Source organism: Lampetra planeri, unplaced genomic scaffold (assembly GCF_965212315.1).
Source record: "Lampetra planeri unplaced genomic scaffold, kcLamPlan1.2.h2 scaffold_360, whole genome shotgun sequence".
Lineage (NCBI taxonomy): Eukaryota > Metazoa > Chordata > Hyperoartia > Petromyzontiformes > Petromyzontidae > Lampetra > Lampetra planeri.
The window spans coordinates 21,198-47,350 of NW_027615183.1; the positions used below are offsets into that span (position 1 = coordinate 21,198).

General features: G+C 58.7%; 2 protein-coding genes across 2 annotated transcripts in view; both read right to left on the reverse strand.

The window, feature by feature from the left end:
* Positions 1–1,585: 1,585 nt before the first annotated feature.
* On the reverse strand, positions 1,586–4,064 carry LOC144740952 (uncharacterized; the record flags this gene model as incomplete). The annotated part of the gene is made up of 3 exons (XM_078623643.1): positions 1,586–2,051; positions 2,867–3,169; positions 4,000–4,064. Coding segments are annotated over 3 exons (378 nt in total), but the record flags the coding sequence as incomplete, so codon positions are not given.
* A 4,621-nt stretch (positions 4,065–8,685) lies between these two features.
* LOC144740953 (uncharacterized) overlaps positions 8,686–26,153 on the reverse strand; it is a 37,791-nt gene continuing 20,323 nt past the window's right edge. Inside the window, exon 2 of the mRNA XM_078623644.1 lies at positions 8,686–12,443. Coding sequence (XP_078479770.1) covers positions 9,482–11,371 — 1,890 coding nt within the window. The 5' untranslated portion in view covers positions 11,372–12,443 and the 3' untranslated portion in view covers positions 8,686–9,481. The remainder of the gene's footprint in view (positions 12,444–26,153) is intronic.

The following is a 26,153-nucleotide window of genomic DNA, read 5'->3' on the forward strand; positions in this document are numbered from 1 at the left end:
GTGCGTGTGTACGTGTGTGCGTATGTGCGTGTGTACGTGCGTGTGTACGTGTGTGTGTACGTGTGTGTGTACGTGTGTGTGTACGTGCGTGTGTACGTGCGTGCGTACGTGTGTGTGTACGTACGTGTGTACGTGCGTGTGTACGTGCGTGTGTACGTGTGTGCGTACGTGTGTGTGTACGTACGTGTGTACGTGTGTGTGTACGTACGTGTGTATGTGCGTGTGTACGTGTGTGTGTACGTGCGTGTGTGTGTGTACGTGCGTGTGTACGTGTGTGTGTACGTGCGTGTGTGTGTGTACGTACGTGTGTACGTGTGTGTGTACGTACGTGTGTATGTGCGTGTGTACGTGTGTGTGTACGTGTGTACGTGCGTGTGTGTGTGTACGTACGTGTGTACGTGTGTGTGTACGTACGTGTGTATGTGCGTGTGTACGTGCGTGTGTACGTGTGTGCGTGCGTGTGTGTGTGTACGTGCGTGTGTACGTGTGTGTGTACGTGCGTGTGTACGTGTGTGTGTACGTGTGTGTGTACGTGTGTGTGTACGTGCGTGTGTACGTGCGTGTGTGTGTGTACGTGCGTGTGTACGTGTGTGTGTACGTGTGTGTGTACGTGTGTGTGTACGTGCGTGTGTGTGTGTACGTGCGTGTGTACGTGTGTGTGTACGTGTGTGTGTACGTACGTGTGTATGTGCGTGTGTGTGTACGTACGTGTGTATGTGCGTGTGTACGTGTGTGTGTACGTGCGTGTGTGTGTGTACGTGTGTGTGTGTGTACGTGCGTGTGTACGTGTGTGTGTACGTGCGTGTGTACGTGCGTGCGTACGTGCGTGTGTACGTGTGTGTGTGCGTGCGCGCGTGTACATGCGTGCGTGTGTGTGTACGTGCGTGTGCGTGTGTGTGTGTACGTGCGTGTGTGTACGTGCGCGCGTGTACGTGCGTGTGTACGTGCGTGTGTGTACGTGCGTGTACGTGCGTGTACGTGCGTGCGTGCGTGTACGTGCGTGTGTGTGTGTACGTGCGTGTACGTGCGTGTGCGTGTGTGTGTGTACGTGCGTGTGTGCGTGTACGTGCGTGTGTGCGTGTACGTGCGTGTGCGTGTGTGTGTGTACGTGCGTGTGTGTACGTGCGTGTACGTGCGTGTACGTGCGTGCGTGTACGTGCGTGCGTGTACGTGCGTGTACGTGCGTGTGTACGTGCGTGCGTGCGTGTACGTGCGTGCGTGTGCGTGTGCGCGTGTACGTGCGTGCGTGTACGTGCGTGCGTGCGTGTGCGTGCGTGTGTACGTGCGTGCGTGCGTGTACGTGCGTGCGTGTGCGTGTGCGCGTGTACGTGCGTGCGTGTACGTGCGCGCGTGTACGTGCGTGCGTGTGTGTGTACGTGCGTGTGCGTGTGTGTGTGTACGTGCGTGCGTGTACGTGCGTGCGTGTGTTTACGGGGAGTGGTGGCGCTGCGGTTAGCTCGCTACCGCCCCTCCTCCAGCAGGACGCCAACCCCAGCACATCCTCCAGGGCTCAGCGGCCCACGATGGTGGCGGTGGTGGCAGTGGTGGTTGTAGTGGTTGTAGTGGCGGTGGTGGCGGTGGTGGTGGTGGTTGTAGTGGCAGTGGTGGTGGTTGTAGCGGTGGTGGTGGTGGTGGTGGCGGTGGTTGTAGTGGCGGTGGTGGTTGTAGTAGTGGTGGTGGTGGTTGTAGCGGTGGTTGTAGTGGTGGTGGTGGTTGTAGTGGCGGCGGTGGTGGTTGTAGTAGTGGTGGTGGTTGTAGCAGTGGTGGTTGTAGCGGTGGTGGTTGCAGTGGTGGTGGTGGCGGTGGTGGTTGCAGTGGTGGTGGTGGCGGTGGTTGCAGTGGTGGTAGTGGTGGTTGTAGTGGTGGTGGTGGTGGTTGTAGTTGTAGTGGTGGTTGTAGTGGTGGTGGTGGTGACAAGCTCGAAACTTCATCTTCACTCCCACTCACTAACGTGGTGGTGGTTGTGGTGGTGGTGGTTGTGGTGGTGGTGGTTGTGGTGGTGGTGGCGGTGGTGGCGGTGGTGGCGGTGGTGGCGGCAGCTTCACGGGGAACTGAAGTGGGGGGAGAAGACAGAGAACAACGACAGCGGAGTGAGACAGTGGCAAACACTCACTCACTACACTCACTCACTACACTCACGAAACTCACTCACTACACTCACTCACTACACTCACGAAACTCACTCACTACACTCACTTCACTCACTAAACTCACCCACTCATTCACTGACCCACTCGCTCATCCACCCACTCACTCACCCACCCACTCACTCACCCACCCACTCACCCACTCGCTTACTCACTGACCCACTCACTCATCCACCCACTCACTCACTAACTAACCCACTCACTCACTCACTGACCCACTCACCCACCCACTCACTCACCCACCCACTCACTCATCCACCCACTCACTCATCCACCCACTCACCCACCCACCCACCCACTCACCCACCCACTCACCCACCCACTCACTCACCCACTCGCTTACTCACTGACCCACTCACTCATCCACCCACTCACTCACTAACCCACTCACTCACTCACTAACCCACTCACTCACTCACTGACCCACTCACCCACCCACTCACTCACCCACCCACTCACTCATCCACCCACTCACTCATCCACCCACTCACTCATCCACCCACTCGCTTACTCACTGACCCACTCACTCATCCACCCACTCACTCACTCACTGACCCACTCACTCACCCACCCACTCACCCACCCACCCACCCACCCACCCACCCACCCACTCACCCACCCACCCACCCACCCACTCACCCACCCACCCACCCACTCACCCACCCACCCACCCACTCACCCACCCACCCACCCACTCACCCACCCACCCACCCACTCACCGCCGCTTGTCCCGCGACCTCTCCGTAGGAGGCTTTGGCTTCCGCCTCGAAGCCTCCTCCTCCTCCTCCGACGAAGATGACGATGACGACGACGACGACGACGTGGCAGAGGAGGAGGAGGAGGAGGAAGAGGTGGACGACGACGATAAGGAGGAGCTGGAGGAGCTGGAGGAGCTGGAGGAGGAGGTGGAGCGCTTGGGTCCGTGGCCGTGTCCACTGACGGCACTCTCCCCGTCAGCCCCGCCCCTCCTCCTCCTCCGCCCAGAGCGGCCCCGCCCCTCCCCCTGATCCCTCTCACGCTCCCTGCAGGACACGGGGGGAGGGGGTGGGGGGAGGGGGAGGGGGGGAGGGGGTGGGGGGGAGGGGGTGGGGGGAGAGGGTGGGGGGAAGGGGAGCGGGGGGGGGCAACGTCAGACGTTGGTCGGGTTCTGAACATTCGGCGTTTTTGGTACAGCCACAGAGACCCACAGAGATGAGTGCGTTGGGGAGTGAGCGGGTGAGCGAGTGGGTGAGTGGGTGAGTGAATGGGTGGGTGGGTGAGTGAGTGGGTGAGTGAGTGAGTGGGTGAGTGAGTGGGTGAGTGAGTGGGTGAGCGAGTGAGTGAGTGTCTGAGCGAGTGAGCAAGTCAGTGTGTGAGTGAGCGAGTGGGTGAGCGAGTGGGTGAGCGAGTGGGGTGAGCGAGTGGGTGAGCGAGCAGGTGAGTGGGTGAGTGAGTGGGTGAGCGAGTGGATGAGCGAGTGGGTGAGTGTGCAGGTGAGTGAGTGAGTGGGTGAGTGAGTAAGTGGGTGTGTGAGTGGGTGAGTAAGTGGGTGAGTGGGTGAGCGAGTGGGTGAGCGAGTTGGTGAGCGAGCAGGTGAGTGGGTGAGTGAGTGGGTGAGCGAGTGGATGAGCGAGTGGGTGAGTGAGCAGGTGAGTGTGTGAGTGGGTGGGTGAGTGAGTGTGTGTGTGAGTGAGTGGGTGAGCGAGTGGGTGAGCGAGTGGGTGAGCGAGTGGGTGAGTGAGTGGGCGAGCGAGTGAGTGGGTGAGTGGGCGAGCGAGTGGGTGAGTGAGTGGGTGAGTGGGTGAGTGGGCGAGTGAGTGGGTGAGCGAGCGGGTGAGTGGGTGAGCGAGTGGGTGAGCGAGTGGGTGAGTACCGTGCGAGTGCTGCACGTCGCTCTGCAGGCGAGTAGCTGAGGCTGCGTGAATCTCTGAGCGAGTGAGTGAGTGGGTGGGTGAGCGGGTGGGTGAGCGAGTGAGTGAGTGTGTGAGTGTGTGAGTGGGTGGGTGAGTGAGTGGGTGAGTGAGTGAGTGAGTGAGTGGGTGAGTGGGCGAGCGAGTGAGTGGGTGAGTGAATGGGTGGGTGGGTGAGTGAGTGAGTGAGTGTGTGAGTGGGTGAGTGAATGGGTGGGTGGGTGAGTGAGTGGGTGAGTGAGTGAGTGAGTGTGTGAGTGGGTGAGTGAGTGAGCAGGTGAGTGAGCGAGTGAGTGAGTGGGTGAGTGGGCGAGCGAGTGAGTGGGTGAGTGGGCGAGCGAGTGGGTGAGCGAGTGAGTGAGTGGGTGAGTGGGCGAGCGAGTGAGTGGGTGAGTGGGCGAGCGAGTGAGTGGGGCGAGCGAGTGAGTGGGTGAGTGGGCGAGCGAGGTGGGGTGAGCGAGTGGGTGAGTGAGCAGGTGAGTGAGCGAGTGAGTGAGTGTGTGAGTGTGTGAGTGGGTGGGTGAGTGAGTGGGTGAGTGGGTGAGTGAGCGAGTGAGTGAGTGGGTGAGTGAGTGAGTGTGTGAGTGAGTGAGCGGGTGAGTGGGTGTGTGAGTGGGTGAGTGGGTGGGTGAGTGGGCGAGCGAGTGGGTGAGCGAGCGGGTGAGCGAGTGAGTGAGTGGGTGGGTGAGTGAGTGGGTGAGTGAGTGGGTGGGTGAGCGGGTGAGTGAGCGAGTGAGTGAGTGTGCGAGTGGGTGGGTGAGTGAGTGAGTGGGCGAGCGAGGTGGGCGAGCGAGTGGGGTGAGCGAGTGAGTGAGTGGGTGGGTGAGCGGGTGAGCGAGTGAGTGAGTGGGTGGGTGAGCGGGGTGAGCGAGTGAGTGGGTGAGCGAGTGGGTGAGTACCGTGCGAATGCTGCACGTCGCTCTGCAGGCGAGTAGCTGAGGCTGCGTGAATCTCTGAGCGAGTGCTCGGGTCTCCGGGGACTCTTGCGCCTACACAGGCAGAGGAGGCGAGCACACACACAGACACTTATACACACACACATATACACACACACTTACACATACACACATATACATACACACATACACACACACACACAGACACTTATACACACACACATATACACACACACATACACACACACTTATACATACACACATATACACACACACAGACACTTATACATACACACATATACACACACACACTTATACACACACACAGACACTTATACATACACACATATACACACACACACTTATACACACACACAGACACTTATACATACACACATATACACACACACATACACACACACAGACACTTATACATACACACATATACACACACACATACACACACACACACAGACACTTATACATACACACACACACAGACACTTATACATACACACATATACACACACACATACACACACACACACAGACACTTATACATACACACATATATACACACACACAGACATTTCCACACATATATACACACACACATACACACACACACATATATACACACACACATACACACACACTTATACACACACACACTTATATACACACACTTATATACACACACACTTATATACACACACACTTATAAACATACACACACATACACACACACACATACTTAAATACACACCCACTTATATATACAAACACACACTTACATAAAAATAAAAACAGGAGGGTGTGTTAAGGTGTTTAAAAAAACAAAACACAAAACAGAAAGCTTTTGCAAGGAATCATGTCACTGCAAAAACCACTAAAACTTTGCGGTGAGCATGCAAACTAAAACATTTCGCCGCGTCTCAAAGAGTCTCAGACCAGAGAGAAAGCCGTCTCTGGCGTGGCCCAGAGGTCGCAAACGGGTTCCGATTCCTTACCCGTACCCGGCCGCACCAGGGTCGCAAACGGGTACCCTACCCGTACCCGGCCGGGTACGGGCAGCCGGGTATCGGGTACCCGGTTGCGACCTCTGGCGTGGACCAATCAGTTTCAAAGGCAATGCATCAACAACTACCGGAGGATGCTTCTTTGTATACTTCCTCCGATATCCGTGGCACCTCACCAACCTTGCCACTCACTCACTCACTCACAGGGGGTGGCTACTTCCTCTGATATCCGTGGCACCTCACCAACCGCGCCACTCACTCACTCACTCACAGGGGGTGGCTACTTCCTCTGATATCCGTGGCACCTCACCAACCGCGCCACTCACTCACTCACTCACAGGGGGTGGCTACTTCCTCTGATATCCGTGGCACCTCACCAACCGCGCCACTCACTCGCTCACTCACAGGGGGTGGCTACTTCCTCTGATATCCGTGGCACCTCACCAACCGCGCCACTCACTCACTCACTCACAGGGGGTGGCTACTTCCTCTGATATCCGTGGCACCTCACCAACCGCGCCACTCACTCACTCACTCACAGGGGGTGGTTACTTCCTCTGATATCCGTGGCACCTCACCAACCGCGCCACTCACTCACTCACTCACAGGGGGTGGCTACTTCCTCCGATATCCGTGGCACCTCACCAACCGTGCCACTCACTCACTGACTCACTACTTCCTTTGATATCCGTGGCACCTCACCAACCGCGCCACTCACTCACTCACTCACAGGGTGTGGATACTTCCTCTGATATCCGTGGCACATCACCAACCGCGCCACTCACTCACTGACTCACTACTTCCTTTGATATCTGTGGCACCTCACCAACCGTGCCACTCACTCACTCTCTCACAGGGTCTGGCTACTTCCTCTGATATCCGTGGCACCTCACCAACCGCGCCACTCACTCACTCACTCACAGGGGGTGGCTACTTCCTCTGATATCCGTGGCACCTCACCAACCGCGCCACTCACTCACTCACTCACAGGGGGTGGCTACTTCCTCTGATATCCGTGGCACCTCACCAACCGCGCCACTCACTCACTCACTCACAGGGGGTGGTTACTTCCTCTGATATCCGTGGCACCTCACCAACCGCGCCACTCACTCACTCACAGGGGGTGGTTACTTCCTCCGATATCCGTGGCACCTCACCAACCGCGCCACTCACTCACTCACAGGGGGTGGCTACTTCCTCCGATATCCGTGGCAGTGCCAGCCCCCACCAGGGTTCATCCCTGTCGCCGCCCCCAACCTCCAACCCATGCTCACCCCAAACCAAAGCATCCACAACGCCGCCACCACCACAACCCTCCCTCAAACGGGTAGCCGTTTGAGACCCTGGTGCGGCCGGGTACGGGTAGGCCGTGAGTCACTGGTGAGTCGCCGTTTGTCACTCATTTCCCAACGTCTTGTGTCTCTTCTCACAAGTCAAGTGCCTAGAATCAACCCACCCGCGCCTGCAACGTGGCTTCATCCCAGAGGTCGCAATCGGGTACCCGATACCCGTACCCTACCCGAAACCGGCCGGGTACGGGTAGGGTACGGGTACGGCCGGGTACGGGTTACGGGTACCCGTTTGCGACCCTGGTGCGGCCCGGTACGAGTACGGCTAAGGAATCAAAACCCGTTAGCGACCTCTGACGCTCACCGCTCTGGCTGGCCTGTGGCAGTCGGAGGAGTCGGAGGAGACCCGGAGCCTCGCTTGCTGCAGTTGTTGCCGCCTCCGCTGCCGCTGCTGCGCCTCCCACCGTCTCTCCTCTGCCCCCTGCCCCGTCCCCCCTTCTCCCCGTCCTTCGATCGCTCCCCCCCCTTCTCCCCGTCTCTCTCCTTCGCCCGGCGGTCTCCATCTCTCACCGTCGCCCCTCTCTCCCCGGCCCTCTCCGCTCTCTCCCCGCCGCCGCCGCCGCCGCCCCGGCCCCTCTCTCCTCTCTCCGCGTCCCTCTCCCGGCCCTTCGCTCTCTCCCCATCTCTCTCCTCTCCTCTCTCCCTGCCCTTGTCCCGCTCACAGTCTCGGGACGCGCCTCCGTCCACGCGCCTCCCCATCTCTCGCTCACCTCCACCGCCCCTCTGCTTCTCACGGTCTCTCTCCCTGTCTCTCTCCTTCGCTCTCTCCCTGTCTCTCTCCTTCGCTCTCTCGCCATCTCTCTCAGTCTCTCTCTCCCCCCTGCCCTTCTCTCTCTCCCCCCCTGCCCTTCTCTCTCTCAGTCTCTCTCTCCCCCCTGCCCTTCTCTCTCTCTCCCCTGCCCTTCTCTCGCTCCGTCTCTCTCTCCCTGCCCTTCGCGCTCTCAGTCTCTCTCTCCCTGCCCTTAACTCTATCCGGCTCTCGCTCGGTCTCTCTGTCCGGCTCTCTCTCCCTGCCCTTCTCACTCTCAGGCTGTCTCTCCCTGCCCTTTGCTCTCTCATTCTCTCTCTGCCTGCCCTTATCTCTCTCCGTCTCTCGATCCTTCTCTCGCTCCGGCTCGCTCTCCCTGCCCTTCTCTCTCTCCCTGCCCTTCGTACTCTCTGTTTCTCTCTCAGTCTCTCTCTCCCTGCCCTTTTCTCTCTCCCTGCCCTTCTTACTCTCTGTCTCTCTCTCCGTATCTCTCTCAGTCTCTCTCTCCCTGCCCTTCTTAATCTCAGTCTCTCTCTCCCTGCCCTTCTCTCTCTCAGTATCTCTCTCTGTCTCTCTTTCCCTGCCCTTCTTACTCTCTGTCTCTCTCTCCCTGCCCTCATCTCTATCCGTCTCTCTCTCCCTGCCCTTCTTAATCTCAGTCTCTCGCTCCGTCTCTCTCTCCCTGCCCTTCTTAATCTCAGTCTCTCTTTCCGTCTCTCTCTCCCTGCCCTTCTTAATCTCAGTCTCTCTCTCCGTCTCTCTCTCCCTGCCCTTCTTAATCTCAGTCTCTCTCTCAGTCTCTCTCTCCCTGCCCTTCTTACTCTCCGTCTCTCTCTCCGTCTCTCTCTCCCTGCCCTTCTTAATCTCAGTCTCTCTCTCCCTGCCCTCATCTCTCTCCCTGCCCTTCTCTCTCTCCGTCTCTCTCTCCCCATCTCCCTCCTCCTGCCTCTCCCCACCCCTCGTCGCCTCCTTCTCGACCTCCCCGCCCTTCACTCTCTCCCCGTCCCCGCCCTTCACTCTCTCCCCGTCCCTCCCCTTCGCTCTCTCCCCGTCTCTCCCCTTCGCTCTCTCGCCGTCCCTCCCCCTCTCCCGCAGCTTCTTCAGCTTCCGCGTCTTCCTCTTGGCGCTCCCCGACGACGACGATGAAGAGGACGACGGCGACGAAGACCCGGAGCCGGATGAGGACGACCCGGAGCTGGAATCCGAGTCCGAAGACGACGACGAGTCCGAGGAGTCCGACGACGCAGACGAGTCCGACGACGAAGACGAGTCATCGTCGCTCGGGCGGCCGCCCCCCCCCACGCTTCCCCCTCTCCTTCTGCTCCGTCGCCGCGACGACCGGGCGGCCGTCGCCGTCGTCGCGGCCACCGTCGTCACGGCCACCGTCACCGTCGTCGCGGCAGCGCCTACGACGCCCGCCGCTTCCTGGAGGCTCAGGCCCGGCGGTAGTGGCGGTAGTGGCGGGTAGTGGCGGTCTTCTTCCCCGTGGGACTCCTGTGACCCCGGGGAGAGTTCCGATTCTCCGGCACGGTGGCGGTGGGTTGCACGGCGATCCGATCCGTCTCCGTGGCGGGGGTGGTGGACGTGCCGGGATCACCCCGCTGCTGCTCCTGCTCCTGGACACCTCTTCTCTCCACCCTCTTCCTCACGCCTCCTCCACCTCCTCCTCCTTCCTGCGAGCGGTCTCTCTGTCCGTCCGTGGAGCGGTCTCTCTGTCCGTCCGTGGAGCGGTCTCTCTGTGCGTCCGTGGAGCGGTCTCTCTGTCCGTCCGTGGAGCGGTCTCTCTGTGCGTCCGTGGAGCGGTCTCTCTGTGCGTCCGTGGAGCGGTCTCTCTGTGCGTCCGTGGAGCGGTCTCTCTGTGCGTCCGTGGAGCGGTCTCTCTGTGCGTCCGTGGAGCGGTCTCTCTGTGCGTCCGTGGAGCGGTCTCTCTGTCCGTCCGTGGAGCGGTCTCTCTGTCCGTCCGTGGAGCGGTCTCTCTGTCCGTCCGTGGAGCGGTCTCTCTGTCCGTCCGTGGAGCGGTCTCTCTGTCCGTCCGTGGAGCGGTCTCCACCACGCCCCTCCGTGGAGCGGTCTCTCTGTGCGTCCGTGGATCGGTCTCCACTCCGCCCCTCCGTGGATCGGTCTCTCTGTGTGTCCGCGGATCGGTCTCTCTGTCCGTCCGCGGATCTGTCTCCACTCCGCCCCTCCGTGGATCGGTCTCTCTGTCCGTCCGTGGAGCGGTCTCCACCACGCCCCTCCGTAGATCGGTCTCTCGGTTCCTCCGCGGATCGGTCTTCACCACGCCCCTCCGCGGATCGGTCTCTCTGTCCGTCCGCGGATCGGTCTCCATTCCGGACATCCGCGGATCGCCCTCCGTTCTGCCCGCCCGCCGATCCACCGGCGCGACGGGATCCCTGCGGAGATTTGCCCCTCCGCTCCGTCCGCTCTTCCGTTTCGTCCCCTCGCCCCTCCCGGGATCTGTCCCCCTCCCGGGATCTGTCCCCCTCCCGGGATCTGTCCCCCTCCCGGGATCTGCCCCCCGGAGATTCCGCCCGCCCCGACTTTCGTGCCCCGTCCACCCGCTCGTCCGGAGACGCCTCCCCACCGCCCCTCCTCCGCGTCCGCCGCTCTTCGGACGCGTCGGTTCGTTCCACCGGGGGCTCGTCCGTACATCTCTCCTCCGACGGTTCACCCCTGCGTCCATCGCCCTCCTGCCGCTCGCCTCCCGGTGCCTTTTCGGAGTCGGCCCTGGGCCTCTCCCGAGCTTTGTGGCTCTGCCCGCCAGCGGATTTGTCCGTCGCCTTCTCCGGCGAAAGATCCCTCTGCGTCTTCCCCTCTTGGCGTCCGTCCCTCTGCCTCTCTCCAGACGGCCTGTCCCTCTGTCTCTCTCCAGACTTGTCCCTCTGTCTCTCTCCAGACTTGTCCCTCTGTCTCTCTCCAGACTTGTCCCTCTGTCTCTCTCCAGACTTGTCCCTCTGCCTCTCCCCAGACGGCCTGTCTGCCTGTCTCTCTCCAGACGGCCTGTCCCTCTGTCTTTCTCCAGACTTGTCCCTCTGTCTCTCCCCAGACTTGTCCCTCGGTCTCTCCCCAGACTTGTCCATCTGTCTCTCTCCAGACTTGTCCCTCTGTCTCTCCCCAGACTTGTCCATCTGTCTCTCCCCAGACTTGTCCCTCGGTCTCTCCCCAGACTTGTCCATCTGTCTCTCTCCAGACTTGTCCCTCGGTCTCTCTCCAGACGGCCTGTCTGCCCGTCTATCTCCAGACTTGTCCTTCTGTCTCTCTCCAGATCTGTCCATCTGTCTCTCCCCAGACTTGTCCCTCTGCCTCTCCCCAGACTTATCCATCTGCCTCTCCCCAGACGGCCTGTCTGCCCGTCTAACTCCAGACGGCCTGTCCCTCGGTCTCTCTGCAGACTTGTCCCTCTGCCTCTCCCCAGATCTGTCCCTCTGCCTCTCCCCAGACGGCCTGTCTGCCCGTCTATCTCCAGACGGCCTGTCCTTCTGTCTTTCTGCAGACTTGTCCCTCTGCCTCTCCCCAGATCTGTCCCTCTGTCTCTCCCCAGACGGCCTGTCCCTCTGCCTCTCCGCAGACTTGTCTCTCTGCCCGCGTCCCTGCGGAGGAGGAGACCTGTCCGTGCGTCGCCCCTCGTCCCCACTCGCCCCACCCCTGGCCGCCCCTCCCCTCCTCCTCCTCCTCCCCCCGGACTCCCCCCGCTCCTCTCCCCGAGTCGCCCCCCTCTCGGCGTCGGGCGACGACGGCTCCCGCCTCCTCCTCTTCCTCCTCCTCTTCCCGTCGTCCTCTTCGTCGTCTTCTTCGCCACCGTCGTGCCCGGTGGCAGCGGCAGCCTCCTCCGCCCTCTCACCTCCTCCCGCACCGCGCCTCTCCCCGCCGCGTCTCCCCGCGCCCTCCCGTCGCCCCTCCCCGCGTCCGCTCCTCTCTCGCACGCCGTTGGCCGCCCTCACCTCCTCCTCATCCTCCGCCTCCTCCTCCTCGTCGTCGTCGTCCTCATCGTCCGCGTGCCTCCTTCCCGCGTCTCCGTTCTCGCGTCGCCTCTCCCCGCCCGCCTGCCTCTCCCTGGGGGGGCTGTGGCGGTGTCGGTGACGTGATGGAGGCTCCCCCCTCTCCACGCCGACCTCTCTCGGTCGCCGGGCATCTCCATCTCCTCCTCCGCCCCGGGCGTCCCACTCGGGAATCCGTCTCACCCACCCCTCCCCCCCCCGCTCCCTCTCCCGCTCCCTCCCGCCCCCCCTGGGATCCGGCTCCTCCGCCTCCCTCCTTCGATCTCCGCCGCGCGGCCTCGCGTCTCCGCGCCTGCCTCTCCCCGCCGCATCGTCCTCCCCCCCCCCCGTCCCTCTCCTCGCCGGAGGGGGGCGATCGGTGGCGCTCCCACGGCGGCGAGTCGGAGCTCGCCGATTTCTGGGAAGGGGCGGGCGGCGGGGGAGGTGATGACGGGAAACGTTTTGGGTCGGTCGGACGGGGGGGGGGGCACGGGGGGGGGCGGGGAGCGAGCCTTTGGCGTGAGAGCGAGTGCGAGCGCGAGTGTGAGCGCGAGTGTGAGCGAGTGTGAGAGATAGTGTGAGAGCGAGTGCGAGCGAGTGCGAGAGATAGTGTGATACAGCGAGTGTGAGCGAGTGTGAGCGAGTGATAGTGTGATACAGCGAGTGAGTGTGATAGTGTGAGCGAGCGAGGGCGAGCGATAGTGTGAGCGAGTGAGCGACTGCGTTGTTGAGTGAGTGAGCGACTGCCTTGTCGAGCGAGTGAGCGACTGCGTTGAGTGAGTGAGCCACTGCGTTGTTGAGTGAGTGAGCGACTGCGTTGTTGAGTGAGTGAGCGACTGCCTTGTCGAGCGAGTGAGCGACTGCGTTGAGCGAGTGAGCAACTGCGTTGTTGAGTGAGCGAGCGACTGCGTTGTCGAGCGAGTGAGCGACTGCGTTGAGCGAGTGAGCAACTGCGTTGTTGAGTGAGCGACTGCGTTGTCGAGCGATGTGAGCGACTGCGTTGAGTGAGTGAGCCACTACGTTGTTGAGTGAGTGAGCGACTGCGTTGTTGAGTGAGTGAGCGACTGCGTTGTTGAGTGAGCGAGCGACTGCGTTGTTGAGTGAGTGAGCGACTGCGTTGTTGAGTGAGCCACTGCGTTGTTGAGTGAGTGAGCGACTGCGTTGTTGAGTGAGTGAGCGACTGCCTTGTCGAGCGAGTGAGCGACTGCGTTGAGTGAGTGAGCCACTGCGTTGTTGAGTGAGCGAGCGACTGCGTTGTTGAGTGAGCGACTGCGTTGTTGAGTGAGCGAGCGACTGCGTTGTTGAGTGAGTGAGCCACTGCGTTGTTGAGTGAGTGAGCGACTGCGTTGTCGAGTGAGTGAGCGACTGCGTTGTTGAGTGAGTGAGCGACTGCGTTGTTGAGTGAGCCAGTGCGTTGTTGAGTGAGTGAGCGACTGCGTTGAGTGAGTGAGCCACTGCGTTGTTGAGTGAGTGAGCCACTGCGTTGTTGAGTAAGCGAGCGACTGCGTTGTTGAGCGAGTGAGCGACTGCCTTGTCGAGTGAGTGAGCGACTGCGTTGAGTGAGTGAGCGACTGCGTTGTTGAGTGAGTGAGCGACTGCCTTGTCGAGTGAGTGAGCGACTGCGTTGAGTGAGTGAGCGACTGCGTTGTTGAGTGAGCCACTGCGTTGTTGAGTTAGTGAGCGACTGCGTTGTTGAGTTAGTGAGCGACTGGGTTGTTGAGCGAGCGAGCGACTGCGTTGTTGAGCGAGCGACTGCGTTGTTGAGCGAGCGAGCGACTGCGTTGTTGAGTGAGTGAGCGACTGCGTTGTTGAGCGAGCAACTGCGTTGTTGAGTGAGCGAGCGACTGCGTTGTTGAGTGAGTGAGCGACTGCGTTGTTGAGTGAGTGAGCGACTGCGTTGTTGAGCGAGCAACTGCGTTGTTGAGTGAGTGAGCGACTGCGTTGTTGAGTGAGCGAGCGACTGCGTTGTTGAGCGAGTGAGCGACTGCGTTGTTGAGCGAGCGAGCGACTGCGTTGTTGAGCGAGCGACTGCGTTGTTGAGTGAGCGAGCGACTGCGTTGTTGAGCGAGCGACTGCGTTGTTGAGCGAGTGAGCAACTGCGTTGTTGAGTGAGTGAGCGACTGCGTTGTTGAGTGAGCAACTGCGTTGTTGAGCGAGTGAGCAACTGCGTTGTTGAGTGAGCAACTGCGTTGTTGAGTGAGTGAGCGACTGCGTTGTTGAGCGAGCAACTGCGTTGTTGAGCGAGTGAGCAACTGCGTTGTTGAGCGAGTGACTGCGTTGTTGAGTGAGCGAGCAACTGCGTTGTTGAGTGAGCGACTGCGTTGTTGAGCGAGCAACTGCGTTGTTGAGCGAGCAACTGCGTTGTTGAGCGAGTGACTGCGTTGTTGAGCGAGTGAGCAACTGCGTTGTTGAGCGAGCGACTGCGTTGTTGAGCGAGCGACTGCGTTGTTGAGCGAGCAACTGCGTTGTTGAGCGAGTGAGCAACTGCGTTGTTGAGCGAGCAACTGCGTTGTTGAGTGAGCGAGCGACTGCGTTGTTGAGCGAGTGAGCAACTGCGTTGTTGAGCGAGTGAGCAACTGTGTTGTCGAGCGAGTGAGCAACTGCGTTGTTGAGTGAGCAACTGCGTTGTTGAGCGAGTGAGCGACTGCGTTGTTGAGCGAGCGACTGCGTTGTTGAGTGAGTGAGCGACTGCGTTGTTGAGTGAGCGAGCAACTGCGTTGTTGAGTGAGCGAGCGACTGCGTTGTTGAGTGAGCGACTGCGTTGTTGAGCGAGCGAGCAACTGCGTTGTTGAGCGAGTGAGCAACTGCGTTGTTGAGTGAGCAACTGCGTTGTTGAGCGAGTGAGCAACTGCGTTGTTGAGTGAGCGACTGCGTTGTTGAGCGAGTGAGCGACTGCGTTGTTGAGTGAGCGACTGCGTTGTTGAGCGAGTGAGCAACTGCGTTGTTGAGCGAGCAACTGCGTTGTTGAGCGAGTGAGCGACTGCGTTGTTGAGTGAGCGACTGCGTTGTTGAGCGAGTGAGCAACTGCGTTGTTGAGTGAGCAACTGCGTTGTTGAGCGAGTGAGCGACTGCGTTGTTGAGCGAGCGACTGCGTTGTTGAGTGAGCGAGCGACTGCGTTGTTGAGCGAGCGACTGCGTTGTTGAGTGAGCGAGCGACTGCGTTGTTGAGCGAGTGACTGCGTTGTTGAGCGAGCGAGCAACTGCGTTGTTGAGTGAGCGAGCGACTGCGTTGTTGAGCGAGCGACTGCGTTGTTGAGCGAGCGAGCGACTGCGTTGTTGAGTGAGTGAGCGACTGCGTTGTTGAGTGAGCGACTGCGTTGTTGAGCGAGCGACTGCGTTGTTGAGCGAGCGACTGCGTTGTTGAGCGAGCGAGCGACTGCGTTGTTGAGCGAGCGACTGCGTTGTTGAGCGAGCGACTGCGTTGTTGAGCGAGGCGAGCGACTGCGTTGTTGAGTGAGCGACTGCGTTGTTGAGCGAGCGAGCGACTGCGTTGTTGAGTGAGCGACTGCGTTGTTGAGCGAGCGAGCAACTGCGTTGTTGAGTGAGCAACTGCGTTGTTGAGTGAGCGAGCGACTGCGTTGTTGAGCGAGCGACTGCGTTGTTGAGCGAGCGAGCGACTGCGTTGTTGAGCGAGCGACTGCGTTGTTGAGCGAGTGAGCGACTGCGTTGTTGAGCGAGCGACTGCGTTGTTGAGCGAGCGACTGCGTTGTTGAGTGAGCGACTGCGTTGTTGAGTGAGCGAGCGACTGCGTTGTTGAGCGAGCGACTGCGTTGTTGAGCGAGCAACTGCGTTGTTGAGTGAGCGAGCGACTGCGTTGTTGAGCGAGCGACTGCGTTGTTGAGCGAAGCGAGCGACTGCGTTGTTGAGCGAGCGACTGCGTTGTTGAGCGAGTGAGCGACTGCGTTGTTGAGCGAGTGAGCGACTGCGTTGTTGAGCGAGCGACTGCGTTGTTGAGCGAGCAACTGCGTTGTTGAGTGAGCGAGCGACTGCGTTGTTGAGCGAGCGACTGCGTTGTTGAGCGAGCGAGCGACTGCGTTGTTGAGCGAGCGACTGCGTTGTTGAGCGAGCGAGCGACTGCGTTGTTGAGCGAGCGACTGCGTTGTTGAGCGAGCGAGCAACTGCGTTGTTGAGTGAGCAACTGCGTTGTTGAGTGAGCGAGCGACTGCGTTGTTGAGTGAGCGACTGCGTTGTTGAGTGAGCGACTGCGTTGTTGAGTGAGCGACTGCGTTGTTGAGTGAGCGAGCGACTGCGTTGTTGAGCGAGCGACTGCGTTGTTGAGTGAGCGAGCGACTGCGTTGTTGAGTGAGCGACTGCGTTGTTGAGCGAGCGACTGCGTTGTTGAGTGAGCGAGCGACTGCGTTGTTGAGTGAGCGACTGCGTTGTTGAGTGAGCGACTGCGTTGTTGAGTGAGCGAGCGACTGCGTTGTTGAGTGAGCGACTGCGTTGTTGAGCGAGCGACTGCGTTGTTGAGTGAGCGACTGCGTTGTTGAGCGAGCGAGCGACTGCGTTGTTGAGTGAGCGACTGCGTTGTTGAGCGAGTGAGCGACTGCGTTGTTGAGTGAGCGACTGCGTTGTTGAGCGAGCGACTGCGTTGTTGAGCGAGCGAGCGACTGCGTTGTTGAGCGAGCGACTGCGTTGTTGAGCGAGCGACTGCGTTGTTGAGCGAGTGAGCGACTGCGTTGTTGAGTGAGCGACTGCGTTGTTGAGCGAGCGACTGCGTTGTTGAGTGAGCGACTGCGTTGTTGAGCGAGCGAGCGACTGCGTTGTTGAGCGAGCGACTGCGTTGTTGAGCGAGCGACTGCGTTGTTGAGCGAGTGAGCGACTGCGTTGTTGAGTGAGCGACTGCGTTGTTGAGCGAGCGAGCGACTGCGTTGTTGAGCGAGCGACTGCGTTGTTGAGCGAGTGAGCGACTGCGTTGTTGAGCGAGCGACTGCGTTGTTGAGCGAGCGACTGCGTTGTTGAGTGAGCGACTGCGTTGTTGAGCGAGCGACTGCGTTGTTGAGCGAGCGACTGCGTTGTTGAGCGAGCGACTGCGTTGTTGAGTGAGCAACTGCGTTGTTGAGTGAGCGACTGCGTTGTTGAGCGAGCGACTGCGTTGTTGAGTGAGTGAGCGACTGCGTTGTTGAGCGAGCGACTGCGTTGTTGAGTGAGCGACTGCGTTGTTGAGCGAGCGACTGCGTTGTTGAGCGAGCGACTGCGTTGTTGAGTGAGCGACTGCGTTGTTGAGTGAGCGACTGCGTTGTTGAGCGAGCGACTGCGTTGTTGAGCGAGCGAGCGACTGCGTTGTTGAGCGAGCGACTGCGTTGTTGAGTGAGCGACTGCGTTGTTGAGCGAGCGACTGCGTTGTTGAGTGAGCGAGCGACTGCGTTGTTGAGCGAGCGACTGCGTTGTTGAGCGAGCGACTGCGTTGTTGAGTGAGCGAGCGACTGCGTTGTTGAGCGAGCGACTGCGTTGTTGAGCGAGTGAGCGACTGCGTTGTTGAGCGAGCGACTGCGTTGTTGAGTGAGTGAGCGACTGCGTTGTTGAGCGAGCGACTGCGTTGTTGAGTGAGTGAGCGACTGCGTTGTTGAGTGAGCGACTGCGTTGTTGAGTGAGTGAGCGACTGCGTTGTTGAGCGAGCGACTGCGTTGTTGAGCGAGCGACTGCGTTGTTGAGCGAGCGACTGCGTTGTTGAGTGAGCGAGCGACTGCGTTGTTGAGTGAGCGAGCGACTGTGTTGTTGAGTGAGTGAGCGACTGCGTTGTTGAGTGAGCGAGCGACTGCGTTGTTGAGCGAGCGAGCGACTGCGTTGTTGAGTGAGTGAGCGACTGCGTTGTCGAGCGAGTGAGCGACTGTGTTGTTGAGTGAGTAAGCGACTGCCTTGTCGAGCGAGTGAGCGACTGCGTTGTTGAGTGAGCGAGCGACTGCGTTGTTGAGCGAGCGAGCGACTGTGTTGTTGAGTGAGTGAGCGACTGCGTTGTTGAGTGAGTGAGCGACTGCGTTGTTGAGTGAGTAAGCGACTGCCTTGTCGAGCGAGTGAGCGACTGCGTTGTTGAGTGAGCGAGCGACTGCGTTGTTGAGTGAGTGAGCGACTGCGTTGTTGAGTGAGCGAGCGACTGCGTTGAGTGAGTGAGCCACTGCGTTGTTGAGTGAGTGAGCGACTGCGTTGTTGAGTGAGCGAGCGACTGCGTTGTTGAGTGAGCGACTGCGTTGTTGAGTGAGCGAGCAACTGCGTTGTTGAGCGAGTGAGCAACTGCGTTGTTGAGTGAGTGAGCGACTGCGTTGTTGAGTGAGCGAGCGACTGCGTTGTTGAGTGAGTGAGCGACTGCGTTGTTGAGTGAGTGAGCGACTGCGTTGTTGAGCGAGTGAGCAACTGCGTTGTTGAGTGAGTGAGCGACTGCGTTGTTGAGTGAGTGAGCCACTGCGTTGTTGAGCGAGCAACTGCGTTGTTGAGCGAGCGAGCGACTGCGTTGTTGAGTGAGCGAGCGACTGCGTTGTTGAGTGAGTGAGCCACTGCGTTGTTGAGCGAGCAACTGCGTTGTTGAGTGAGCGAGCGACTGCGTTGTTGAGTGAGCGAGCGACTGCGTTGTTGAGCGAGTGAGCGACTGCGTTGTTGAGTGAGCGAGCGACTGCGTTGTTGAGTGAGTGAGCCACTGCGTTGTTGAGCGAGCAACTGCGTTGTTGAGCGAGCGAGCGACTGCGTTGTTGAGTGAGCGAGCGACTGCGTTGTTGAGTGAGCGAGCAACTGCGTTGTTGAGTGAGTGAGCCACTGCGTTGTTGAGCGAGCAACTGCGTTGTTGAGTGAGTGAGCGACTGCGTTGTTGAGTGAGTGAGCAACTGCGTTGTTGAGCGAGTGAGCGACTGCGTTGTTGAGCGAGCGAGCGACTGCGTTGTTGAGCGAGCGAGCGACTGTGTTGTTGAGCGAGCGAGCGACTGCGTTGTTGAGTGAGTGAGCGACTGCGTTGTTGAGTGAGTGAGCGACTGCGTTGTTGAGTGAGTGAGCGACTGCGTTGTTGAGCGAGCGAGCGACTGCGTTGTTGAGTGAGTGAGCCACTGCGTTGTTGAGCGAGCGAGCGACTGCGTTGTTGAGTGAGTGAGCGACTGCGTTGTTGAGTGAGTGAGCGACTGTGTTGTTGAGTGAGTGAGCGACTGTGTTGTTGAGTGAGTGAGCGACTGTGTTGTTGAGCGAGCGAGCGACTGCCTTGTCGAGCGAGTGAGCGACTGCGTTGTCGAGTGAGTGAGCGACTGCGTTGTTGAGTGAGTGAGCGACTGCGTTGTTGAGTGAGTGAGCGACTGCGTTGTTGAGTGAGTGAGCGACTGCGTTGTTGAGTGAGCCACTGCGTTGTTGAGTGAGCGAGCGACTGCCTTGTCGAGCGAGTGAGCGACTGCGTTGTCGAGTGAGTGAGCGACTGCGTTGTTGAGTGAGTGAGCCACTGCGTTGTTGAGTGAGTGAGCGACTGCGTTGAGTGAGTGAGCCACTGCGTTGTTGAGTGAGTGAGCCACTGCGTTGTTGAGTGAGTGAGCCACTGCGTTGTTGAGTGAGTGAGCGACTGCCTTGTCGAGCGAGTGAGCGACTGCCTTGTCGAGTGAGTGAGCGACTGCGTTGAGTGAGTGAGCCACTGCGTTGTTGAGCGAGTGAGCGACTGCGTTGTTGAGCGAGTGAGCGACTGCGTTGTTGAGCGAGTGAGCGACTGCGTTGTTGAGCGAGTGAGCGACTGCGCTGTTGAGCGAGTGAGCGACTTCGTTGTTGAGTGAGTGAGCCACTGCGTTGTTGAGCGAGTGAGCCACTGCGTTGTTGAGCGAGCGAGCGACTGCGTTGTTGAGCGAGGTGAGCGACTGCGTTGTTGAGCGAGTGAGCGACTGCGCTGTTGAGCGAGTGAGCGACTGCGTTGTTGAGTGAGTGAGCCACTGCGTTGTTGAGCGAGTGAGCCACTGCGTTGTTGAGCGAGCGAGCGACTGCGTTGTTGAGCGAGTGAGCGACTGCGTTGTTGAGCGAGTGAGCGACTGCGTTGTTGAGCGAGCGAGCGACTGCGTTGTTGAGCGAGTGAGCCACTGCGTTGTTGAGCGAGCGAGCGACTGCGTTGTTGAGTGAGTGAGCAACTGCGTTGTTGAGCGAGTGAGCCACTGCGTTGTTGAGCGAGTGAGCCACTGCGTTGTTGAGCGAGCGAGCGACTGCGTTGTTGAGCGAGTGAGCCACTGCGTTGTTGAGCGAGCGAGCGACTGCGTTGTTGAGTGAGTGAGCAACTGCGTTGTTGAGCGAGTGAGCGACTGCGTTGTTGAGCGAGCGAGCGACTGCGTTGTTGAGTGAGCGAGCGACTGCGTTGTTGAGTGAGTGAGCGACTGCGTTGTTGAGTGAGTGAGCGACTGCGTTGTTGAGTGAGCGAGCGACTGCGTTGTTGAGCGAGCGAGCAACTGTGTTGTTGAGTGAGCGAGCCACTGTGTTGTTGAGTGAGCGAGCGACTGCGTTGTTGAGCGAGTGAGCGACTGCGTTGAGTGAGTGAGCGACTGTGTTGTTGAGTGAGCGAGCGACTGCGTTGTTGAGCGAGCGAGCAACTGCGTTGTTGAGCGAGCGAGCGACTGTGTTGTTGAGCGAGCGAGCGACTGCGTTGTTGAGCGAGCGAGCGACTGCGTTGTTGAGTGAGCGAGCGACTGCGTTGTTGAGCGAGTGAGCGACTGCGTTGTTGAGTGAGCGAGCGACTGCGTTGTTGAGCGAGCGAGCAACTGTGTTGTTGAGTGAGCGAGCCACTGTGTTGTTGAGTGAGCGAGCGACTGCGTTGTTGAGCGAGTGAGCGACTGCGTTGAGTGAGTGAGCGACTGCGTTGTTGAGTGAGCGAGCGACTGCGTTGTTGAGTGAGCGAGCGACTGCGTTGTTGAGCGAGCGAGCAACTGCGTTGTTGAGCGAGCGAGCAACTGTGTTGTTGAGCGAGTCACTGCGTTGTTGAGTGAGCGAGCGACTGCGTTGTTGAGCGAGCGAGCAACTGCGTTGTTGAGTGAGTGAGCAACTGTGTTGTTGAGCGAGCCACTGCGTTGTTGAGTGAGTGAGCGACTGTGTTGTTGAGCGAGTGAGCGACTGTGTTGTTGAGCGAGTGAGCGACTGTGTTGTTGAGCGAGTGAGCGACTGCGTTGTTGAGCGAGTGAGCGACTGTGTTGTTGAGTGAGTGAGCGACTGCGTTGTTGAGCGAGCGAGCGACTGTGTTGTTGAGCGAGTGAGCGACTGTGTTGTTGAGCGAGTGAGCGACTGTGTTGTTGAGCGAGCGAGCGACTGTGTTGTTGAGCGAGTGAGCGACTGTGTTGTTGAGCGAGCGAGCGACTGCGTTGTTGAGCGAGTGAGCGACTGTGTTGTTGAGTGAGCGAGCGACTGCGTTGTTGAGCGAGCGAGCAACTGCGTTGTTGAGTGAGTGAGCGACTGCGTTGTTGAGCGAGCGACTGTGTTGTTGAGTGAGTGAGCGACTGTGTTGTTGAGTGAGTGAGCGACTGTGTTGTTGAGCGAGCGAGCGACTGCGTTGTTGAGTGAGCGACTGCGTTGTTGAGCGAGCGAGCGACTGCGTTGTTGAGTGAGTGAGCAACTGCGTTGTTGAGCGAGCGAGCGACTGCGTTGTTGAGTGAGCGACTGCGTTGTTGAGCGAGCGAGCGACTGTGTTGTTGAGTGAGTGAGCGACTGTGTTGTTGAGTGAGTGAGCGACTGTGTTGTTGAGTGAGTGAGCGACTGTGTTGTTGAGCGAGCGAGCGACTGCGTTGTTGAGTGAGCGACTGCGTTGTTGAGCGAGCGAGCGACTGCGTTGTTGAGTGAGTGAGCAACTGCGTTGTTGAGCGAGCGAGCGACTGCGTTGTTGAGCGAGTGAGCGACTGTGTTGTTGAGCGAGCGAGCAACTGCGTTGTTGAGTGAGCGACTGTGTTGTTGAGTGAGCGAGCGACTGCGTTGTTGAGCGAGCGAGCGACTGCGTTGTTGAGCGAGTGAGCGACTGCGTTGTTGAGTGAGCGACTGTGTTGTTGAGCGAGTGAGCGACTGTGTTGTTGAGTGAGCGACTGTGTTGTTGAGTGAGCGAGCGACTGCGTTGTTGAGTGAGCGAGCAACTGCGCTGTTGAGTGAGCGAGCGACTGCGTTGTTGAGTGAGTGAGCAACTGCGTTGTTGAGTGAGTGAGCAACTGCGCTGTTGAGTGAGCGAGCGACTGCGTTGTTGAGTGAGTGAGCGACTGCGTTGTTGAGTGAGTGAGCAACTGCACTGTTGAGTGAGTGAGCAACTGCGTTGTTGAGTGAGCGAGCGACTGCGTTGTTGAGTGAGTGAGCGACTGCGTTGTTGAGTGAGTGAGCAACTGCGCTGTTGAGTGAGCGAGCGACTGCGTTGTTGAGTGAGCGAGCGACTGCGTTGTTGAGTGAGTGAGCGACTGCGTTGTTGAGTGAGTGAGCGACTGCGTTGTTGAGCGAGCGAGCGACTGCGTTGTTGAGTGAGTGAGCAACTGCGCTGTTGAGTGAGTGAGCAACTGCGCTGTTGAGTGAGTGAGCAACTGCATTGTTGAGTGAGTGAGCAACTGCGTTGTTGAGTGAGTGAGCAACTGCGTTGTTGAGTGAGTGAGCGACTGCGTTGTTGAGTGAGCGAGCGACTGCGTTGTTGAGTGAGCGAGCAACTGCGTTGTTGAGTGAGTGAGCAACTGCGTTGTTGAGTGAGCGAGCAACTGCGTTGTTGAGTGAGTGAGCAACTGCCTTGTTGAGCGAGTGAGCGACTGCGTTGTTGAGTGAGTGAGCGACTGCGTTGTTGAGTGAGTGAGCCACTGCGTTGTTGAGCGAGTGAGCGACTGCGTTGTTGAGCGAGTGAGCAACTGCGTTGTTGAGTGAGTGAGCAACTGCGCTGTTGAGCGAGTGAGCAACTGCGCTGTTGAGCGAGTGAGCAACTGCGTTGTTGAGTGAGTGAGCAACTGCGTTGTTGAGCGAGCGAGCAACTGCGTTGTTGAGCGAGTGAGCAACTGCGTTGTTGAGTGAGTGAGCAACTGCGTTGTTGAGCGAGTGAGCGACTGCGTTGTTGAGCGAGTGAGCAACTGCGTTGTTGAGTGAGTGAGCAACTGCGTTGTTGAGTGAGTGAGCAACTGCGTTGTTGAGTGAGTGAGCAACTGCGTTGTTGAGCGAGCGAGCAACTGCGTTGTTGAGCGAGTGAGCAACTGCGTTGTTGAGCGAGCGAGCGACTGCGTTGTTGAGTGAGCGAGCAACTGCGTTGTTGAGTGAGTGAGCAACTGCGTTGTTGAGCGAGCGAGCAACTGCGTTGTTGAGTGAGCGAGCGACTGCGTTGTTGAGTGAGCGAGCAACTGCGTTGTTGAGCGAGCGAGCGACTGCGTTGTTGAGTGAGTGAGCAACTGCGTTGTTGAGCGAGCGAGCAACTGCGTTGTTGAGTGAGCGAGCGACTGCGTTGTTGAGTGAGCGAGCAACTGCGTTGTTGAGTGAGTGAGCAACTGCGTTGTTGAGCGAGCGAGCAACTGCGTTGTTGAGTGAGCGAGCAACTGCGTTGTTGAGTGAGCGAGCGACTGCGTTGCTGAGTGAGTGAGCGACTGCGTTGTTGAGTGAGCGAGCGACTGCGTTGTTGAGTGAGCGAGCAACTGCGTTGTTGAGTGAGCGAGCAACTGCGTTGTTGAGTGAGCGAGCGACTGCGTTGTTGAGCGAGTCAGCAACTGCGTTGTTGAGCGAGTGAGCGACTGCGTTGTTGAGTGAGCGAGCAACTGCGTTGTTGAGCGAGCGAGCAACTGCGTTGTTGAGTGAGTGAGCAACTACGTTGTTGAGTGAGTGAGCGACTGCGTTGTTGAGTGAGTGAGCAACTGCGTTGTTGAGCGAGCGAGCAACTGCGTTGTTGAGCGAGCGAGCAACTGCGTTGTTGAGCGAGCGAGCAACTGCGTTGTTGAGCGAGCGAGCAACTGCGTTGTTGAGTGAGTGAGCGACTGCGTTGTTGAGTGAGTGAGCAACTGCGTTGTTGAGCGAGCGAGCAACTGCGTTGTTGAGCGAGCGAGCAACTGCGTTGTTGAGTGAGCGAGCAACTGCGTTGTTGAGTGAGCGAGCAACTGCGTTGTTGAGCGAGCGAGCAACTGCGTTGTTGAGCGAGTGAGCAACTGCGTTGTTGAGTGAGTGAGCAACTGCGTTGTTGAGTGAGTGAGCAACTGCGTTGTTGAGTGAGTGAGCAACTGCGTTGTTGAGCGAGCGAGCGACTGTGTTGTTGAGCGAGCGAGCGACTGCGTTGTTGAGCGAGCGAGCAACTGCGTTGTTGAGTGAGCGAGCAACTGCGTTGTTGAGCGAGCGAGCAACTGCGTTGTTGAGCGAGCGAGCAACTGCGTTGTTGAGCGAGCGAGCAACTGCGTTGTTGAGTGAGCGAGCAACTGCGTTGTTGAGTGAGCGAGCAACTGCGTTGTTGAGTGAGCGAGCAACTGCGTTGTTGAGCGAGCGAGCAACTGCGTTGTTGAGTGAGTGAGCAACTGCGTTGTTGAGCGAGTGAGCAACTGCGTTGTTGAGCGAGCGAGCAACTGCGTTGTTGAGCGAGCGAGCAACTGCGTTGTTGAGCGAGCGAGCAACTGCGTTGTTGAGTGAGTGAGCAACTGCGTTGTTGAGTGAGCGAGCAACTGCGTTGTTGAGTGAGTGAGCAACTGCGTTGTTGAGTGAGCGAGCAACTGCGTTGTTGAGTGAGCGAGCAACTGCGTTGTTGAGTGAGCGAGCAACTGCGTTGTTGAGCGAGCGAGCAACTGCGTTGTTGAGTGAGCGAGCGACTGCGTTGTTGAGCGAGTGAGCAACTGCGTTGTTGAGCGAGTGAGCAACTGCGTTGTTGAGCGAGTGAGCAACTGCGTTGTTGAGCGAGCGAGCAACTGCGTTGTTGAGTGAGCGAGCAACTGCGTTGTTGAGCGAGCGAGCAACTGCGTTGTTGAGTGAGTGAGCGACTGCGTTGTTGAGTGAGCGAGCAACTGCGTTGTTGAGTGAGCGAGCAACTGCGTTGTTGAGCGAGTGAGCAACTGCGTTGTTGAGTGAGCGAGCAACTGCGTTGTTGAGCGAGTGAGCAACTGCGTTGTTGAGTGAGCGAGCAACTGCGTTGTTGAGTGAGCGAGCAACTGCGTTGTTGAGTGAGTGAGCGACTGCGTTGTTGAGTGAGCGAGCAACTGCGTTGTTGAGCAAGTGAGCAACTGCGTTGTTGAGCGAGTGAGCAACTGCGTTGTTGAGCGAGTGAGCAACTGCGTTGTTGAGCGAGCGAGCAACTGCGTTGTTGAGCGAGTGAGCAACTGCGTTGTTGAGTGAGCGAGCAACTGTGTTGTTGAGCGAGTGAGCAACTGCGTTGTTGAGCGAGTGAGCAACTGCGTTGTTGAGTGAGCGAGCAACTGCGTTGTTGAGTGAGCGAGCGACTGCGTTGTTGAGTGAGCGAGCGACTGCGTTGTTGAGTGAGCGAGCGACTGCGTTGTTGAGTGAGCGAGCGACTGCGTTGTTGAGTGAGCGAGCGACTGCGTTGTTGAGTGAGCGAGCGACTGCGTTGTTGAGTGAGCGAGCGACTGCGTTGTTGAGCGAGCGAGCGACTGCGTTGTTGAGTGAGCGAGCAACTGCGTTGTTGAGTGAGCGAGCGACTGCGTTGTTGAGCGAGCGAGCGACTGCGTTGTTGAGCGAGCGAGCAACTGCGTTGTTGAGTGAGCGAGCAACTGCGTTGTTGAGTGAGCGAGCGACTGCGTTGTTGAGTGAGCGAGCGACTGCGTTGTTGAGTGAGCGAGCGACTGCGTTGTTGAGTGAGCGAGCAACTGCGTTGTTGAGTGAGCAGGCAACTGCGTTGTTGAGTGAGCGAGCAACTGCGTTGTTGAGCGAGCGAGCAACTGCGTTGTTGAGTGAGCGAGCAACTGCGTTGTTGAGCGAGTGAGCGACTGCGTTGTTGAGCGAGTGAGCAACTGCGTTGTTGAGCGAGCGAGCAACTGCGTTGTTGAGTGAGCGAGCAACTGCGTTGTTGAGCGAGTGAGCGACTGCGTTGTTGAGCGAGTGAGCAACTGCGTTGTTGAGTGAGCAACTGCGTTGTTGAGTGAGTGAGCGACTGCGTTGTTGAGCGAGCGAGCAACTGCGTTGTTGAGTGAGCAACTGCGTTGTTGAGTGAGTGAGCGACTGCGCTGTTGAGCGAGCGAGCAACTGCGTTGTTGAGCGAGGTGAGCGACTG